At 39.3% G+C, this 21167-nt stretch overlaps 1 protein-coding gene and 1 long non-coding RNA gene across 2 annotated transcripts; both read right to left on the reverse strand.

Annotated features, from left to right (window-relative positions):
• Positions 1-4682: 4682 nt before the first annotated feature.
• On the reverse strand, positions 4683-11923 carry SEC61G (SEC61 translocon subunit gamma). The gene is made up of 4 exons (XM_075212520.1): positions 11795-11923; positions 9494-9592; positions 8090-8192; positions 4683-4830 (listed from the first exon to the last, which is right to left on the reverse strand). The coding sequence occupies exons 2-4, from the start codon at positions 9585-9587 to the stop codon at positions 4821-4823; spliced, it is 207 nt and encodes a 68-aa protein (XP_075068621.1). The 5' UTR covers positions 9588-9592; positions 11795-11923; the 3' UTR covers positions 4683-4820.
• LOC142158511 (uncharacterized) lies at positions 6705-7691 on the reverse strand. The gene is made up of 2 exons (XR_012692790.1): positions 7374-7691; positions 6705-6787 (listed from the first exon to the last, which is right to left on the reverse strand). It is a non-coding gene; the product is annotated as an uncharacterized LOC142158511 (long non-coding RNA).
• Positions 11924-21167: the final 9244 nt, after the last annotated feature.

The raw sequence follows: 21167 nt of genomic DNA on the forward strand, positions 1-21167 counted from the left end.
CTGATCAGCGTATGATTTAATATAGAGACGTGCTACTACACGACTATCAAAAACATAGAAAAAATTAGGCAGAGTTTATCTAAAGTAGTGCACTGACAGCCAGAAAGTCGATTGAATCTAATTAATCTACTCAGGTTAAAACATAAACTTTTATTATTAATTTATTAAAATCCAATTAAACTAAGGAAACAGCGAAATATTAAAATATTTTATAGTGCATAGTGAAAATATAAAATGTGAAATTAAAAGCTCGCTAAGTGCCTGTTCAAATATATATCTATTATAGTAATAATCCTAATCAATAAATCACATAGCAGGTGATCGAATGAGTTACCCATATTGTTTATCTATTGTTCAGAGGAAGTAGTGATTGTATTTAAAGTACGCTTCTTTTATTTACTCTTATATAACTGTTGCAAGTAAGTCTGAGTTACTGCAATACAACTAGAAGGATGTAACCCCCGTTACCTTAAGTACACTGTAGCAGTGATACTGGCATATGTTTTAACCTGAGATTAGATTCAATAAACTTTCTAGCTGTCAGTGCACTACTTTTGATAAATTTGTTTCTATGTTCTATATTGCAAGTTGATCAGCCTGTGCAAATAGATGGAGCTGGGATTGCCATGTCTCATATAACCCTGACAGGTCCTTGTCCTTGCACAACATCCCAAAATCCTCAAACAGCATTTGAACTGTGTTTCTACTAGAAGAGGGAGATGCGACAGTAGGAGACCCTGCTATGCTTGAATCCAGCCCCAGGCTAAACAGCGTAAGGCTGGCATCTTCATGGGAAAGATGGGGGAAGTCATAAAAGGAAACAGTGATTGCCTCTCTCAAAGACAAGCCTAAGTGTCTGAAACCAATGAATTAATTTTTTGGAGGTTTCCATACCAATTTACTAAACTGATCTTTTTTTTAACTAGTCTTTGTTCTATAACAGTGTTTACCAAACCCAGTCCTCAGGAACAACTAACAGTGCATGTTTTCAATCTTTCCTTGGTAGAGCACAGGTGTATTCATTACTGGCACATTTTGAAAGATCCACATGTGGTACTAATTATTTCACTTGTCACCTGGAAAACCTGCACTGTTAGTGGTCTCTGAGGACTGGGTTTGAAAAACATTGTTTTATAACTTTTACTGCATAAATGGTGATTCCAATCAATTTTTGGGGAAAGGAGGTAAGAAAAAAAGAAGTGATATACATGGCAATTTGTCATTACTAGATTTAGTTTACTGATGTGTAAAGCATTAAAAAATACCAATTTCTATTAAAAAAACAACATTATTACATTAACTCCAGAGTGTGAAAAGTCAAGAGATACTAATAAATAGTATGTTGTCACCAACACAAATCCAAGTGAGGGCAGGTAAAGACTGGCATGGTGGCTGGGGTATAAGACCACAGCCAAATTAATGCCTGAACAGGTAATAAGAGTTTACAATTAAAAGAAGACTAAATATCTCCTATGCTATAGACACAGAAAAGAGGTTAACAGCATTTATCCAAGCAAAGAAAACTTACTATTCAAACAACTTGTAAAAAATGTTGCCAGAAAGTTTAAGATACATAAAAAATACTTCACTAATGTATTACAAACTCCATACTTACAACCGTAAACATGATGATGACATTAAGGTCTTGCCTGTCAACTATTTTTTTTTTTGCTACAGTGTAAATCTCTTCTCAATCTACCCTTAGTGGTTGAAGGGTAGGAGGGCAAGTTATTTTGAGTGATCTACTTTTGGCCAAGCCTTCTTAATTAAGAATTACCTCTACCCAGCAACCTGTTACCTGCAGCCAAGGCTCCCTGTTTTGGTGGATGAAGTCCATGTATAGTTCACAGTAGAGATTATTGTAGAGTGTTGCTAATCAGTCATGCATTTGTTTTCTCAGCAGTGAAATGCAGCAATTTGTGGTTCAGGTAACAGGATATTCCCTCTCATTTGCCACATATAGGGCAAATTACACTGACATCATGTGTAAATTGCATCCCATAATTTACGCAGGATTCCAAGTTGCATGGATCTAGACTTAAAATGTTATACAAACACCTCTTTACCTGCCTGATGGGCCGCTGTGCATGATACAAGTGTATTAGTCACAGCAGCCCTGTAAAGCAGATTAAAGTAAAAAAATAAAAATTTTGCCCCCAACAGTACAAGGTTTGGTAAAGCTGCACGTATTTTTTTTTTTTTTCTTCTTCATTACAGCCAGGTCTTTTGTGGGTGCCTTCTCTTGCTACGAAAGACACATCTCCTAGAGAGCTATGTGCAGCTGCTTTCAACTCAGCACAGCATGTAAAGTGCATGAACACACTTTTACATTGCTAGGCTCGCCCACTACCTTCCCCGTTTCACCTCTGTGAACACAGAGAGGTGCAAGGGGCATGTGAGACTAAGTGGTTAGCACTTCTGCCTCATAGCACTGGGGTCATGAGTTCGATTCCCAACCATGGCCATATCTGTGTGGAGATTGTATGTTCTTCCTATGTTTGCATGGGTTTCCTCCCACACTCCAAAAAACATACTAGTAGGTTAATTGGCTGCTATCAAAAATTGACACTAGATCAGGCCCATAGTGATAAAGTTAACAGGTTGTTTACACAGCCTTTTCAAGAATGCAAACTAAAGCTGGATACACACTTAAGAATTTTTCCAAACGACATGCTGTCTCAAACGATTATACCTACGACTTAAGGTCCAATCAGTCTGGTGATTCATGCATACATACTGACATAATTTACCATCAGATCTGTGCTTTTCATCTGGTCCTCTAGTTCGGAGAATAACAGCACAATATTCATTCACTACGGTCACACTGATTAAAACCACCTTGTTATTGCTGTCCTCATGTCCTAACAAATTTCATTAGCATCTGTGACTCTGAAATGTAATTTTCTGTCTCAGAATGAACAAATGAATTATTCCTTCTACAGCACTCTACATTTACTCACTCTGACATTCAGTGCCAACATCGACTGAAAAGACTCTGTAAACGCTATGGAGATCGTCAGCATGAGTGCATAAACACTACATGATCATTAGGCGATTGATGAGAAAATATTGAACAGTACGACCAACCACATGAAACTATGATCGGCACTTTGGGACGACTTTAGATCATCGTGTCACTATACACACACTCACGATATCTGACCAAATGGTAGGATGGCAGCTGATTTGTCCAATTATTGAACGAAAATCCTGTAGTGTGTACCCAGCTTCAGAAGCAGTCTCCCACCCACATAAACACAGCTTAAGTTTCTTCTAGCCCGATTGCTTAATGGATTATCTAACTCTGTTCATCAAACTCTCACAAAGCTGCAATATGCAAAAACAATTTGTCCCCCCTGCTAAGCTTTTATTGTAGAGTGGGTGTTTACGATTCTGAGTTAGTTCCAACACCCCTTTTCATGAAGCAGGACTGACCCTGCGATAAGGTCCACTGCTGGAATAGAGCAGCTAAGTATTGCTGAATGAAACTCAACCACTCAGATACATTAGGAGTGGTAGGAAAATGCAGAGAATGATCAGCGGTCCAATAAGAATCCTCTGAATATCTTAATACCACACTGGCCTGGAGAAAATAAAGGATGGGAGTGTTTTGTTTTTTAATTACTGATGTGAACTACAGTGGCTAAAGATATTCATCATCACCATTTATTTATATAGCGCCACTGATTCCACAACACTGTACAGAGAACTCACATCAGTCCCTGCCCCATAGGAGATGCTTTTATTTGACAGATAAACACTATGCATAGAATAATTATCAGTAAGTTCTCCAGGGTCAAATAAAGATTGCTTTTAAACAGCTGGGTGGATGTGTTATTTTTTATTTTTATTTTTTAATCATCTGTTTCCTGCTCATCACTGATCATTCTTGTACTGTGTTGCTAATGCAGGGCTGTCTATTTAGTTGATACCCCAACTCCAAACATTAACCAAAAAGAAGACTGACATATTCACATAGCCATTTGTTTTCTTAAAATGTTGTGTTAACAATACAAGTGTTTTTCTCTTTTAAATCTAGAATAACACACAACCAGTTGAAGCAGCAGCAAAGGCTTTGACTTAAAAGTTAATTAAAAATGAGAAATTCACTACAGGCTAACATGTAATATTACCTGCTCCTTCATGAGAAAAATATGGGGGGAGTTCCTTCCAAAGAGATTTTCTTTTCCCCCGAACACTTAATCTCATAAATATTCTATGTGTGATATCCTGCACACACACACTTAAGGCAACTTGTTAGTTTTACCTCTGTTTAATTCTCTACCTTAATGATCACTTTAATTGTTGCTGTCCTTAGACAGGAGAGAGAACTGCTGTGTAGCTACAGTTGTATCCAATGCATAAACCTGTGTGAAATGTACATGAGTAATGAAAAGAACCAACTCTGGATGGATGAGGAGCCGATTGCTAGTTGAAAGTGCTTAACATCTTTTTCACCTTTTGTCACAAACATTGTGGCTTTCCACAGGTCCTCCTGCTCACACCACTATTCTGCAGCCTTTTTAAAGCTGTGAACAATTGTTCCCCGCTTAGTGCAGCTTTCATTCTTTCCTCCATTTAGATTATAAACTCTCAAAATTACATTCATGCCAAATGTTTGCCAAGTATATGATACATAAAAGCAGAATTTAAACTACTAAATTATGACAGACAACAAAACATGAAAAAAAACAAATTTGTGTTTTATTACATGAACTAGGCCAAATAAAAATATACATAAAACAAAAACAAAATTAGCATTTGTCCATTAACACATTGTCGATGTTAAAAATCCATGCTGTCATCTGAGCCGAGGGGATCTAACTGCCACTGAAAAATTAAAATAGAGATAAGTTAGCTGGGTGCATTGCAGGTGAAAGTTAGCTTCATGTGCGGGATTGACAGTTTTTAAAAGGGAGGGGGGAGGCTGCTATACAACTGCTATGACATTGAAAACTGGAATCATTTCTTTCCATTCTGCAGCCTCCAAAGAAGGGGTCAAACAGCATCCTTGCCAGTAATTCTTCGCACTCTAATTGCAGGGCAACAATAGTTTTATAAACACTGTCACGAACGCGCTCCCAGCTGCCGTGACTTTGGGGTGTTTGCTGTATGGGGTCACACGATTTCAGCCCGCAGTCTCTCTCCCCTATCACACAGGTTCTTAGACCTACGGAATCGCCCCCAAACACAGCGCTCTCACACCCCCCGACACTTCAGGTACAGCCACCACCTATTGGGTACGGGCAATAGGACCCCAATATACTATCTTACACTGGCACACAGGCTCCTAGTTCCACAAACTAGCAAGACTCCCACCAGCACACACAGGGTTAACTCTTCACACCTCCAGACTGTTACACAAATGTACATACAAGCACACACAGCTTGTTAATCAAATGTATCAACAAATCACACACTGGCATTCCAAGGGTTTACCTGGACGAGCAATCTCCTCTACAAAGACTATGGATTATTTAGAGTATCAAGGACGCAACTTATTAAATTTTAGATTTAATATACAAAAGGTACAGGGCATTCAGATATAAAGAAAAATAAGGAATAAACAAATAATAAATTTGACATAACAAGCAAACAGTTTAAAATAAAAGAGATAACTTACAGAGCATTACTTACATATAATAATCTGTATGCCTGGGGCAGGCAGAAATAATGGACAGTCCTTCAATTAGATTGATCCCCAAAAGTCTGACAATTTGTTCCCTCAGAACACAGATTTTTAAGCAACCTCAAATGGGTGCGGCATTCACAGGGGCAGGGTTAATGCTAATCGGGGTTGTGTCCTGGGACACCTTTTCAAACCAAATTTACCTGTTGCCTGATTTATTAACCAATTCTACAATGTGATATATTTGTCCTGGACAGCGTTACATCGATCCAATTTTATCATTAACCAATCCCCTATGACTTTGTACATCTTTTCATATCAAACATGCCTAAGTACAGGGCATTCGCAGAGCTTCCACTCCTTTTCTTCATTTCTCTGTGGGGCAGAATTCTTAATTTACCATATGAGCTGCCCTTCATCATGCTATTGAGGAATAGGTGGTTGATCTCTGCTTTTATTGATTTTAAGTGGCATATTTTAAAACTGAATTCTTTCTGTCTATACAGTATTACATATAGGCTATGTTATCCCCTGGCCTCATTGAGCCAGGCCACATGCTGAGCGGTACCTACAAGTCTATTCAAGTGTCACAAGCAAACAGTGCTATGTCCTGAAAGCTGCTAAAAGTGGCCGGCTTATCTCCTCACACTGGGATGTAAAAACCTCCAAACACCATTACATCAGACGCTGCGTCTTTTACTGTTACACTAGCTTATCAATGGATTCATTTGATACAACCTATTTACCCTGCAGTTATGAATTATCCCTTGTAAATAAATGCAAGCTCTCTAATTTACACCTAGGGGTTAGTGTGTGTTTATACTACCTATTGAAGGGAAGTAAATTAGCTAGGGAAATACATGATCAAATACAATGGATGTCTGTGATCTGCATATGTAAAGCTGGTCTCTGCACAAAGGGTTTACCTAACTCAATTACATGTTCTTGACCTCATTTGGTCACACTTTTATCTGAATTGACCATCAGGTTACTTTAGGTATTCATGCAAAGATTTATTTGGGTCCTGACATCCAATATTCTATTTCAGCATATCAGATCTATGCTTTATCCTGACAAACACGCCAAAAATGAAAGAAAGGTTTCACTGAAAAGCCAAACCAATAACTACACATTAGAAGCTTTTGAAGGTTATATTTACTATCTAATATATAAATGCTTAGTGGCGTCTGTCTGTGTGTGAAAAAAAACAAAAAACAAGTTGCAGCGCCACCTGCTGGGCAGAGTTATACACTGACCTACTAAATTCTTTGTGTGTGTGGGAAAAAAAAATTCAAAAAGGGCTGAAATTTGGTAGGGCTCAAACTCATTTTCGTGAGGTAATTTTACCTCATGAACACACATGTGTAGAGGCGTGCGTTAGTGTGTGTGTGTGTGTGGAAAAAACTATTTTCTCAGAAAGGGCTCATCCAATTGACCTGAAATTTGGTATACTGACATTATTTGACAAAAAAATTAGAATAGTCAAGTCAGTTAACTTCCATCATCCCCCCCTTCCCCCCGTGGGAGGGGTAGTAAAGGCTAAATTTACGAGTTGAGGGGTCAAACTCATTTTCGTGAGGTAATTTTACCTCATGAACACACATTAAAAAGGCCGCTTGCGTCGGGAACTAACGCTCTTCCCCTGAGGAGGCCTGGGCTAGGCCCAAATGCATGACAAGAATCTTTTTAAGACCTTAAGTAGCTTGATTTGACTAGAATGCATGAGTATCATGCACGGGTTAACTTGTTGAATAATATACCTCCTACTAGAAGGTAAGGATATTAGAAATTAGTGGCGAGTTCCACAATCCTATAAAAGCAAGTGTCAGTTGTTTTGTAATATCTATATATAATATAGTATGGGCTACACATTCTTCCTAATCTTCATTACATAACACAATACACACAGTTGGCAAGGCAGATGGGAGTTTTAGGCCTTTGCGATTTAACCAGGAAAATGCAGCATTCTAAAATAGTGGCATGCTTAAACTGCTCTACATGACACAAATGAGGAACAGTTTCCCTGTCAAATCAAACCACAATTCCCCCATGAAAATGTGGTACTTTGCCTTATCGCACTATTGAGGGCCTGCTGCCAAAGCACTGCCTTAGAATATAAAGTTTTCTGACTATATATGTTCATATACAGAAGGGCAGACATATGCATATACACACACAATATTAGAAAGGACATGTACCTGCCATCTCTGGCTCTCAGTGGTATTAGTAGTAAAAATTAAGGATTATTTCATTTTCTGTATGAGGTAGTGAAGCCCAAAAATGCACCCTATTCACAAACAATGGTATCAAGCAAGTGCCATGCTTGGTTCCAGTATATTATGAGCTACACAGAAAAGTTCAGGGGGACCAGAAAATGCAGGTAGGGATGAGATACAGGATTTTTATGGCACTTAAGACATACTATAAAAACTTTAATTTTAGTACAAAGTAATCACTTACACAATAATGTTGTTGATGGGAATATGGATTAGTTTTACAAAGAATCCAATAAATCCCATTATTGCAAATCCAATAGCTGTTGCCATCGCAATCTTCTGAAATTCTGCAATGAAAGAAAATATGGCACATGAGTGGTGTGTTCAAATCCTACCTATTACAAAGCTAAAGCTGTCCATTAGCGATTTTATAGGACCAGTAGGCGCAAGACCCTTCATTATGATGAAGGTGGCACCACACTGATCCGTTCACCAAACGGCTAGATATGGGTCAACTGACAGGTGAAAGATATTGTACAGATTGTGTCATTCAGTGCACAAATGTCAGGGGTGATACGGATTCAATAATTACGGCTACATGTGATGATGCAATTGTAGACCAGATTTTAACCAGACTGTTCAAAATTTGATAGATTCCAAACTATCTCAGTTTGGGGAACCCTTAGGGCCTCCATAATTTTTTCAAGGCACCCCTAAGCCAAAATAATTACCATGTAGTCACCCGCCTTGCTTACCACCAGCCCTGTCCATGGCACTCCTGTGAGATCGCTGAGACAGCCCAGAGAGCCACAGCACATAGTTGTGGAACCACTGGGCTAGCAACTACAATATCAGTTTGTGCATAATCATTTATCACAATAACATGTATTATCATCATCATTCTAAGTTTCCACACACAAAGCAGTATGGTATATATTCACATTGCAGTAGCAACACTTACAGACAAATTATGTTGTATGTAAAGCTTACTTTGCATGTAGCTAGTAGTTATACCCATCACCAGAAACGGTTTCACCCCTACACCAAAAAGAAATCAGTCCCTCCCATTACTTGCTCATTTGCTTTCAAGCTCATCCTTACTTTTTTTCAAAGATGCTGAGCAACATTCAGTGAACCAGTCTACAAATCGCATCCATTCGGACAAATTCCTTCTATGCTTCTGAGTGACAAATTTAAATATTCAGCCCCTTGGCTAATCCAGCTACTTATCACAGAGCAGTAGAACTTATCCAGGCTGTGCATTTATAATAATTTCAAATAAGGAGATAAAGTTGAAACAGTTACAAGGTCTTAATGGAAATTAACACCATCACCTTATCTTAAGCAAATTGTACAGTGTTCAGCACAATATAACTATGATTGCCTTTTTTGTAAAGATTTAATAAAACAAAAAACAATGCAGGGTGAAACAGAAGTTTGGTATTTTTAGCACATTTTACAGCTTCGACTCCAATTAAACACATAATACACCATATGAATTGAGAATGGAGTGTGTTTTAGGTGCTATGTATCTAGTTTTTAACTTATATCCACTAGAGATACAAGTAAATGCAAAGCATTGCGAAGGACTCCAAAGGTAAACTATACTAAGGTGGCTAAGCATGAGCTACCGGTCATGAAAACATACCTTTCCTGTCTGGCTTAGTACATCTCTTGACAAGCCTGATGGAATCTTTCACAAACTGACGGCTGGGCTCAACAAATTGCATTACCTGGTCCATGATGCCTGGAAGTAAGAAATAATGTAAACATCACAGTTAAAAAAAAAAAAAAAATTATATATATATATATATATATATATATATATATATATATATATATATATATATACATACATATATATATATATATATATATATATACATACATATATATATATATATATACATATATATACATATATATATATACATATATATATATATACATATATATATATACATATATATATATACATATATATATATACATATATATATATACATATATATATACATATATATATATACATATATATATACATATATATATATACATATATATATATACATATATATATACATATATATATATATATATACATATATATATATATATACACACACACATACACACACAAAATAGTTTTATTTAAAGTTTCCATGATTATTCTAATGAATATATTTGTAGAATATTACCAAAATGCACTGGTTGGAAAATAGTGCACACAGGCCTGTGAATATAGCAATAACTACCCCTTCTCATCCCAATCTTTTGTATCAGATAAGTCATACACCATCTCTTGCTAATTTCCCCCACCATCACAAGCATTCATTTAAATTTAAGTCGTCATTAAATGTTGCAGTCCTTGTTGTGACCAAGTTGATACTAAAAATAAACAATTTTCAAAACTGTTACATAAAATATTTATTTCATTCAGCCATGAAAATTTGTTTGCATCACAATTTGACTATGGCCTTAAATATTCAATCCTACCCTACATAGCAGAGTGAGGTTACAGCATCATCCTAGCTCTATTCATAAACTATAGATTCTAGTTTCCCCAGAACTACACACATCGGCTAAATGCTTTTTTGCACTAGATTTCACCACAATTTGCCCATCTCCATTTACTAGAATCTTCACATTTCATAAAAATAGCGTGGCAGGTTAACCAGGTCTCAATTTATCTATTAAATTTGTTTAGAACCTCACTTAATGCCACTTCTTTAGGAGACAAGGGTGCCTATTCATCATCCTAGTTCTTTTCCTAAAACCCCAAAAACAGCAGTTTTCAGGGGATAACCTCATTTTTAAGCATCTCATTCATTTATCAATAGGGGATCGCAGTAGATATCAGCTGCAGTCCCACAGTTTTAATTTTCAATAGCAGCTCCCATAAGTTTCTATGGGGACTGCTATTTAACAAGCTCCAAAAACCAAAGATTTTCGGTACTTGTGCCCTCTGACCAATACCATCTGAAGATAGAGCTAGCCTTTGAAGCCTATGGGGGATATCATTGCAGTAGAGGGACGTTCAGATCCCTCACTGCTTCTTACCAGTTCTCCCTTCCGATCACCATCGCAAAGGCAGCCGCTTTGCCATAGTGACCACAGATGACATAAGTTTTCACAGGAACAGCAGTTTTTCCATAACTGCTGTTCCAAAAGAAGAATTTTCATAAATAGTTACACTTTTTAAATCTTTACCATTGCAATAAGGAATGAAAAGGATAGTGTCTTAAAGACAGGCCTTGTTAAATATGCCCCAAAATAACCAATAATGGCAACCAAAGGTATTTAGCCTTAGTTATTGCTTATGTTAAGGTATTAGTTAGGTGAACCAGTATTCCGACAGAGAAGCAGACACCTCACCAACTGCAAAGTCAGATTTAAGTTAAAATGACCATTTTACCTAAATAATCCTACAGTAATAAGAAATTGAATCCCACTGTGTAATACAATTTATAGCCCACACCATTCTAGCTAAAGTCATGACATCCCAAACTACCAGTGTACAGAAGGTCTTACAAGTGGCACATAGCATTAGGGGGCCAATCAACCTACAATTCCCCCCCCCCCCTCCCCAAATGCAGTTTTCGGGGTGTTAGAGCAAAGAAATAGTAACGAGACTATTTATTAATATAGAGCCCAACCTCTCCAATCGCAAAATACATAATTGGGGTATACAATAAGTGTTCTGGAAAGGGTAACTAACAAGACCCCCGCGTCACCCATAACTCTATAATCAAAAAGTGATCAATATTTGTTTCACTAATGTGAACGTTAAACCCACTATACTGCGTTAAAAGCTCCAATAAACATTATTAATTACCACTGATATGATATGTATACATATAATACTACATAGAACGGGTTCTCTGCCAGATAGCAGGAACATAATCCCACAAGGGAACCATCATATTATGTGTCAGTATACGGGGATTACCTGTTGGTGACGATGGCAGACAGTAGCTGTTCGAGGATCACCTGCTGATTACTAGGACACGTCGCACTCCCACAGCCCCGACTTCTATAGTGCTGACGTCACCGGATATCTGCCCCGGCCGTCCTATTATAAAGCATTACGTCTGCGTGTAACATGAGTGCGGAAATGACATCTATCCAATGCTTTCGTGTCTCTGGTGTTCTAGGAGGAGTCTGAGCTTGAGACAGGAATAATGAACCTTTTTTTTTTTTTTTTTTTTTTCGCGCAACTTTATTGTGTTCATTTGCACACAAGGAATTGCTACGTTTATGGTTTATGTCAGAGCACTGAAGACATGAAAACCGGTACAAGAGTGTCTGGAGAATTCTAAAAATTGATTGTTTACAGTTTTCCATACACTTTTTTAAGCCTACCTGGCACAATGTGTTTTGCTGTGGTTTAAGTATTTTATGGCTGCAGGGGTTGTCCCTTTTATGACCAAGATAATTTTCAAGATTGGGGTTTGTTTGTTTTATTAAAAAGAACTTTTATTTACAGTTTGCCAAAGTGAATTTTATATTTATATTGTTTTTTAAAAAGAGACAAAGGGACTTATTTTGTTAGCATGTTTGACTAAAATATATTCCTAACCATTCACGCAATAATAAAAGTTGATATTTGCATCATACTTGCCTACTTTTTAACTCCGTACTCCGGGAGATCCCTGAGTACAGGTCATGAGAGAGAGTAGGAGGGGGTATGATAACGTTGTTGTGTCACTATAGACCCGCCCTCACTAAAAATACAGAAATTTAAGGTATTGAATATCGGGGGTGGGGTTAACGAAGCGATTAAGCTTCACCCCCTGCTATTCAATGCTGTGAATTTCTGCATTTAATAGGATTCGGGAGGTTTGCCTACTCTTCCGGGAGAACTCCCCAAAATTCATGAGCCTCCCAGTAGGCAAGTATAATTCATCTCCAACTAATCTGATGGGTCTACTCCCCAGTCTATTGCCATTTATCGCAGTGACAAGTAAATATTTATTGTACAAAACTGCACCGACATATATTTCCTCACTTGTCTCAAAATATCTCCTAACTCGATAACGCTGTTTTACACAAGATCTGCGTCTCATCCACTCTCATTACATCCTCCAATTCCCGTTTACAGGACTTTTTTCAAGCTGCACCCACTCTATGGAATTCCCTCCCTCGCACTATAAGACTTTACTCGTCTCTGAAAACCCACCTCTTCATGCAAGCTTATAATATTCCTCAACCACCCTCTTACCCTCACTAGGTTACCCTGTTACAACCCTTTACACGATTCACACAAGACAATAACCCTCTGTCCTCCTGACCAGCATTGCTGTGTGACTGGATCATATAGCATACAAATCTCTTTTTACCTTTGCAATCTGGCTGGACCGAAATGCAATATGTAGACTTAACCTCATGTATCCAATTCTCATTGACCCATAGATTGTAAGCTTGTGAACAGGGCCTTCCTACCTCTCTGTATTACCTAATATTGTTTATTACTGTGTTTACCACCAATTGTAATGCGCTACGGAATTTGCTGGCACTTTATAAATAAATGATGATGATGATCGTCGTAATCTATCATAAAAATATTGCCAGGTTAGCAGCACAGTACTCGACTGTCTTGGCGATACTGTCCCAGAGCAGTAAGGGATATCTTACCACTTTGCTGGGCTACTCTCAGGGTATCTTCGCACGCATGACCTGACTAGCCAGTTTATGCTTATGCAGTGAAGCTGTAAGCCCAGACTTGGGGTTTCAGTTTCACTTCGTAAAAAAAATATATATTTAAAAACTTTCTAAATAAAAATGTCAAAAAAATCTTGTTTTCAACGACTAAAGCAGCGGTTCCCAAAGTGTGCGCCGCGGCTCCCAGTGGTGCCGTGGCGCTGTCACGGGGGTGCCGCGGGAAGGTCAGAAAAAAACCAAAACATAAACTGGTTACTATAGTGACAAGCTGCGTGAGAGAGAGGGAGAATGCTGGGTCCCGGCGCCGCGCGGATTGGTGAGTTTTTTTTTTGTTTTGGTTTTTTTTCTGGCTTTACCGTGGCAGAGGGGACAGAGTGAGAGGGAGCGTGGCAGAGGAGAGGGGACAGCGTGACATAGGCCAGAGGAGGAGACAGCGTGACAGAGGGAGAGGAGGGGGACAGCGTTACAGAGGCCAGAAGAGGGGGACAGAGGCCAGAGGAGGGGGACAGCGTGACAGAGGGGAGAGGAGAGAGGACAGCGTGACAGAGGCCAGAGGAGGGGGACAGTGTGACAGAGGGCAGAGGAGGGGGACAGAGGGCAGAGGAGGGGGACAGTGTGACAGAGGGCAGAGGAGGGGGACAGAGGGCAGAGGAGGGGACAGCGTGACAGAGGGCAGAGGAGGGGGACAGCGTGACAAAGGGCAGAGGAGGGGACAGCGTGACAAAGGGCAGAGGAGGGGGGCAGCATGAGAGATGGCAGCGAGAGGGGACAGCATGAGAGAGGGCAGAGGAGGGGGACAGTGTGACAGAGGGCAGAGGAGGGGACAGAGGGCAGAGTGAGAGGGAGCGTGACAGAGAGCAGAGGAGGGGACAGAGTGACAAAGGGCAGAGGAGGGCGACAGAGGGCAGAGTAGGGGGGCAGCGTGAGAGGGGACAGAGTGACGATGCAGAGGGGACAGTGTGTCGGGATGTAGAGGGGGCATTTTTGCATACAACTAAATAAGTATTTCTGTCCTGACCTAAATACTTATTACATTTTTTTGACCCAACTACTTCTAAAACAGGACTGCTCAGTAATTATTTTGGAGGGGTGCCTTGAAAAAATTATGGAGACTCTAAGGGTGCCGCGAACTGCAAAAGTTTGGGAACCACTGGACTAAAGTATCCTTTTATTCATTTTCTTTAGTTATCACCATCCTGAGAAGGATTGTGGTGGTACTTGCTTTCATGCGGTAGGAATTGCTGGTAAGACTCTGCAAATCTTACAACTGTCTTGTCAGCGATTGCTTCTCCATAAAGCAAGTTTTGCTACAATCCTTCCTGATATAATAGGTGTTTTCATAGCATAAAATGCTTTTAATAAATAGATACACAAGTCTTTTTTCTGTTCTGCCCAGAACGTTTGTTCCTCCATTTTTTCCTCCCAAGGCGGTTAGAACGAGGACAGGCTTGGGGTTAAAGTCTGAGTTGCTAATTTGAGGTCAGTCAGCATTTGAAAAGTTAACTTCATATATTTGATTTAGTGTGCTGTCTTGTTATTGAGGCTTTCTCTGAATCGATTGGGCAACTGACTTCACCAAGTCTGCCATCTGGGCTTGACTTTCCATAAAGACTGGCAAAACTTTTCATGCAAGGTATAATTAGAGAGTGTAAAATATTTTTTGCAGGATGACTTTCTTCTGTGCTATTGTGCCTTGAGATGATGGCTTGAGAACCTGAAACAGCAAGGAATAAGGAATCACGGGCGCAGCAAGGGTGCCAAAGAGGGATAAGGGAGGATGGTCGCTAGGCATCCTGAGGCAAGTGCCATGAAGAAAGGGGGGCAGATAACAAAGTCCGTCCTATTTTGTTACACCTGAGCAGTGCAGGTAGCCACTCGGAAAGGAGGGGGCAAGGCAAGACAAGGTGAGGATAATTAAAGGAGAGGGAGAAGGAAGTTTATCATACACAGTTTTTCTGTCTCCCACCCACCCATCCCAGAAAGTACATGCAGCTGTTTCTTTAAAAATAAATATAATGTAAAATATAAAAATATATATTATACATTAAGCACTTTATATGTGTAATCTATGTTAATGGTTGACAAGTAATGTTGTCATTGTATGCTTTGTGAATATAATTTATTGCTCAAATTGCTTTGTCACAGTTGGAAGGGCAGGAAAGCGGCGAGCAAGGCATAGAAATGGGGGAGCCAGCAGGGTCAGGCAGTCTCACTCCGGGAAGACGGCTGCACGTCTGGTTCCAGATTTAATGGTTGGGCCAATACGGGCAGCGTGCCAGGTTTCAGCAACTGGAGGGTGATTTATGCCAAGGGGGCTGGTCTCCGGAGGACATTGTTGCGGTACCTACATGGTGGGCAGAACACAACCTATTTTTTCTAGAGGGAACACTAGGCAGTATCACCCTGGGTAGACGACCGCATGCCTTTCTGTTGACAAATATGCAACCCTTACTCGTGATAACATGAAACTAGCATTAAATAGAATAGGTAGATTAGATTTTACGATAGTAATCATTTTCTTATATTCCAATCTATGATCTGTAAAAATATTGGTAACTTTCTGAAGTTGCGTTTGAGGGAACCCCTAATGAGAAGGTTCTTGCCACTGTAAGAGTAAATATTTGAACCATTAGTAATTAAACATTGTTAATAACCTATTTGCACAAATGTTCCCGAAAACAATTGATTCACATAGAAAATTTAATTCAGTAGAGCAATTGCAATTTGCTATATCAAATTTACAAAAAGGAAATGATAGTATGAAATGGATGACTAGGACTATTAGTTCTTAAGAGTGAATTTCCTGCCTCGGGTTTGCTGTAAGTGTATCTGTTTACAGATCCTATTCCCGAAGTCAAATCTAAAAAACAATTAATCTGTTCATTGTAATGCAACATCATAAATTTCAGATTGTGGTGATTGGTATTACAGTATACATGAAAGCTAGATATAGGTTCAGGGAATCGTTTCCAAAACAAAAGTAAGCCATCTGTTCAATGTACAAATCAATGCATTTGTTAGTATAGTTTGTAACCTACAGAGAGCAGGGGACATCAACCCATAAAAAAAGGTAGACAAGTGAAGGTGAGAATTTAACCCCATTGAAGCTCTGTATCTCTACATGTAGAAAACTTTATCAAAAACAAGTGTGGGCCAGTAAATAATTTGTAACTCTCAGAAAATAGTCACTGTAATACTTTAAATGAAACTTAACAGTCCTCAAAGCCAATTGGTGGGTGGTATGCAAGTAAAGTGAAAATACCCCGGTGGACCAGTTCAAACTTGGCTGTTATATTCAGGAAGCTCCATGTTTGATCAGTTATTTTATTGCCAATGTAACCAACCCTTGTTCAATGATTTTCTGAGTAAAAGTTAATTTTGGCAACAAAAGCAGGTGGAGTCTCCATCATATAATCTTTTTTTTAAAGCCAGATTCCTCTTGTTGCAATATGGAGCACTGATCCTAGAAATTAAATAAACTAGTGCTTCGCATGTCCAAATTATTGTCCGATTTACATGTGTCCAACTGGCAGTGCTTTTGTGCTTCCCTAAGATACGACAGTGGCACAAAATTGTATACTTAATAATGATTGAGTATTGGGAGATGGGAGGGAAATGGATGTTGGTAACACTGCTTGAGTAGCGCTACGTATCCCATGTCACTTGGCAGTACATTGGATATGTGTCACCATTTCTAATTGGCAATTAAAATCTGGCAATGCATCCCTCACCTCACATCAAGTGTGGTAATACAGTGTCAAATAATTAGGGCACAAATTTCAACCAAAAAGAAAAGGCGGATAGCAATAGTTTGTATCATGGGCAGCACCGTGGCTTAGTGGTTAGCACTTCACATCGCTGGGGTCATAAGTTTGATATCCGACCATGGCCTTATCTGTGTGGAGTTTGTACGTTTTCCCCATGTTTGCGTGGGTTTCCTCCGGGTGCTCCAGTTTCCTTCCACACTCAAAAAACAAATTAGTAGGTTAATTGGCTGCTATCAAATTGACCTTAGTCTGTGTTTCTGTCTGTGTGTCTTAGGGAATTTGGCTCCAATGGGGCAGGGACTGATGTGAGTGACAAATATTCTCTGTACAGCGCTGCAGAATTAGTGACGCTATATAAATAAATGGTGATGATGCTCCTTTAAGTTTGAGGTATATCAACCTGCTCACTTTTTGAAATGCTTTAAAGAAAATGCACCCCCCACACACACACATCCCCACCTCGGTGAAACTGGGGTCTCTTAATGTTAACTCTCACTTCCACTTCTCTGTAGGGTTAATAACTTCAAATAAAGCAGGAAAAACCAGAACATTGTATATATAAATGATAGATTCAATATCTGAAGATGCTCGCCTGACATAACTCTTGATTGATCAGCATTACAGTGTCAACTGTGCATCCTTTAAAAGACCATTTAGATTCTCCTCAGTTTCTCAGGAACCAACTTTATTTTAAGAATAAAATCACTAGCATATTGTATTATCACTTAATACATTCAAATCAATAACACAGATTGCAGTCACTCGTTCAGCTGATTTCAGACACTTTGTAATAAACCTGTTTTCTTCCCATCTGTAAGTGAAGACCTCTACTAGCCCTTATTGTATCAGTCTCTTGCAAGAGAACTTGATACATTCATTTTGTAAACAATATTTACATGAGGAGATACTTTTAAATCATTTGATGTCTTAAATAATTTTGGTAAAGGTTAGCGATCTATTTACCTGTTTACAGCTAATAAAGCAAAATGGAAAGTAGGAACTGTAAACAAGCCCTCAATAAGAACATTTTTAAATAGCTCTACTGCAATCTGAGTTGTTCAGATGGATAGCATGCAACACTAGCACCCATGTGCTTTGTATGTGCACCTCAGTCAGGGGCGGGCTGGGCATACGCCCCCTGGGCCGGACCAAAAAAATTATCTATTTTGGGCCGGTCACTAGTATTTATTACCTGGTGGCTGGCCCCTCCTCCGGGACCAGCCACCTTCTCCTATTGGCCGTGGATCCCTAGGATCCGACCTTGGAGTCACATGGGACACGCACCACGTGACAGGTGGCATCCCACGTGTGAAGAGGATCATCCAAAGCGCGTCGCGTCTGGAACAAGGTAAGTGCTGGTGAGGGCTGTAAGGTGGTATGTCAGTGTATTGTGTGTGTCAGTGTATTGTGTGTGTGTGTGTTAGTATATAGTATGTGTATGTCAGTGTATTGTGTGTGTGTGTGTGTGTTAGTATATAGTATGTGTATGTCAGTGTAGTGTGTGTGTGTGTGTGTGTGTGTGTGTGTGTGTGTGTGTGTGTGTGTCCAGTATCTATTGTGTGTGTATGTGTGGCCAATAACTATGGTGTGTGAAAGGGGCCAGTATCTATTGTGTGTGTGTGGCCGGTATCTATTGTGTGTGTGTGCATGAGTGGTCCAGTGTTTTAATATAATGTGTGAGGGAATGGGGATCTTAATATAATGTGGGAGGTAGGCTATTAATTTGATGGTGGAGTGCAGGTTGGGGGCTAATTATGGGTGCCATTTCATTTAATAGTGGGGCCTAAGTTAAGATGGGTGGTTTGAGAGCAATTAATTGAATGTGGGCTGTTTTGGGAAAATTAGGTCTAGTTATTAAATGTGATTATGAATTATTTAATGCCTGGTATGGTTGTGGTAAATGGTTATATTTATTAAACGTAAATGCTAATTAATTTATTGCTGGGGCTGTTTGAAGGGAGGGAAATAGGTCTATTTATTAAATGTGTATGCTATTAATTTAATGTCAGGGCTAGTTGGAGGGAAGTAGAGCAATTTATCAAATGTGAATACTATTATTTTAATTTCGGGTTGGAGGAAGGCTTTATTATAAAACGTGGGTGTTATATTAATTTAACAGCGAGGCTGGTTGGAGTTTTCTTAATTTCATGTACCCATTTTTTTCCCCAAATAGGGCCTCCAACATTCCAGGATCCAGACAAGCAGCAACTGATCTAAAGACACCAGTAGCCACAGGTGGTGAAAGTGACAAGAACAGGTAAGAGAGAGCAGGACAGTTTGCCAACTGTCCTGAATCTGTTGGAGCAGTCCCGAATTTGGGTGACTGTCACTTAGTCAGGATTTGGTCTGACTAGAAGGACAGTTGGGAGGTATGTTCCGCTTCACACTATACTGCTTGTGAAGGCAGAGCTGTGTGCAACTAACAGTAGTGCACACAGTATTGCCTGTGTATTTGTCTAAAATGATAACCATGTTACATCATAGGGGTCCCTCCTGTCTAAAGTACCCCAGGCCCCCCAGACCCTTAATCCAGCTCTGGGCCAGGCTGTCAGATTGACACCTAGTGCTCTACTTCTCCTCCCTGTACGACCCCTCATTATCTGTTTTACGTTAAACCTAAAACAAATAATAACACTATTAGTATATAGTCCAAAGCAAAAAAAAGCCTTTTTGCTGGCAAAAACATCAGGTTTTTAAAGAAAAAGGGCTTTTGCATTTTGATAAATCAGCCCCTGTGTTCACTACTGTAATAGAACATTATGTAATCTATTGCTATAATATGATTTATACCCCATTATAAGCAGCGATGTATGTAAAAAAACAAAACAAAAGTGCTGTAGGGAGAAGTAACATAAAATAAAATGTAATGTAATTTGAGGTTTGTTTGTTGTTGCATTATTTGATTTCATTATTTAAGATTTACCATTTATAATAATAAAGTATCGCTGTGTTAAGCAACACTAAAATAGCCTCTTTTTATATTGTTAAATATATATTGTACCGAAGACCACCCTTTACGGATGGGCCGCTGCTTATGGGCCAGTGTTATGTACTTGTCCCCCGGGCTAAAGTCTGCCAGCCTGCCCCTGAGCTCAGTTATATAGATACATAGTATCATAGTAGTTTGTAGCTCCATTATCGTGTACTTGCATCCCTCTGACCTACTGACCTTGGGCTGAAGGGCTGTAGCTTAACAGCAGCTGTAGATTCACATCCATCTGTAGATTGTAAACTTGAAGCTGGTACACTGTAAATTCTATCTATAGATTGTAAGTTTGTGAGCAGGTCCCTCTTACCTCTTTGTCTGTCTCTTAATACCCAGACTTGTTTTATTATTGTGCTTGTTCCAAATTGCAAAGCGCATTGGAAATTGTTGGTGCTATATATTTATTGTTGACTTTTACTATTAAAGTATAAGGTGAGATAATTTAAATAAATAGGGAGAGCCCTAGGTGGCATTCCCCCTCAAACATTGCACCCTCACCCTCTTGCTTAGCCTCTCCTCCTGAGACTGGGAGTGTGGCTCTGATGTGTCATCATAGCCAAACTCCCAGCATAACACTGACATGAAGGAGCAGCAGTCAGCAACCTCACATGTAAGAAGCTGCTGGCTGCTTCTCCATGGCTGAGGATTCAAGATGGCGACAGCTATCTTCTTTCAATGTGGCGCCAGGAAGCGGGGGAACAGTACGCGCTGTTGGAAAGAGAATTCACCAGGCTACAGTAGGGGCACATTGAAAGGTGACAGCACATGACATATTTAATCCGTCAGATTGTTACATACAAATATACACAGGTGCTTGAATTTAAGAATGCACTGCAAGGAGGGTGGTTTTGAGATGATCTGCAGAAGGCCTTTCCCTCCGCCCAGATTGGACTTGGTTGAATTTATTT

This window comes from Mixophyes fleayi, chromosome 5 (genome assembly GCF_038048845.1).
Source record: "Mixophyes fleayi isolate aMixFle1 chromosome 5, aMixFle1.hap1, whole genome shotgun sequence".
Lineage (NCBI taxonomy): Eukaryota > Metazoa > Chordata > Amphibia > Anura > Limnodynastidae > Mixophyes > Mixophyes fleayi.

Coding starts and splice junctions, on each gene's coding strand:
- SEC61G (XM_075212520.1), bottom strand. CDS start 9,587: ATGGACCAGGTAATGCAATTTGTTGAGCCCAGCCGTCAGTTTGTGAAA. Junction 8,193..9,493: donor TACTAAGCCAGACAGGAAAG/GTATGTTTTCAT, acceptor CTTTCATTGCAG/AATTTCAGAAGATTGCGATG.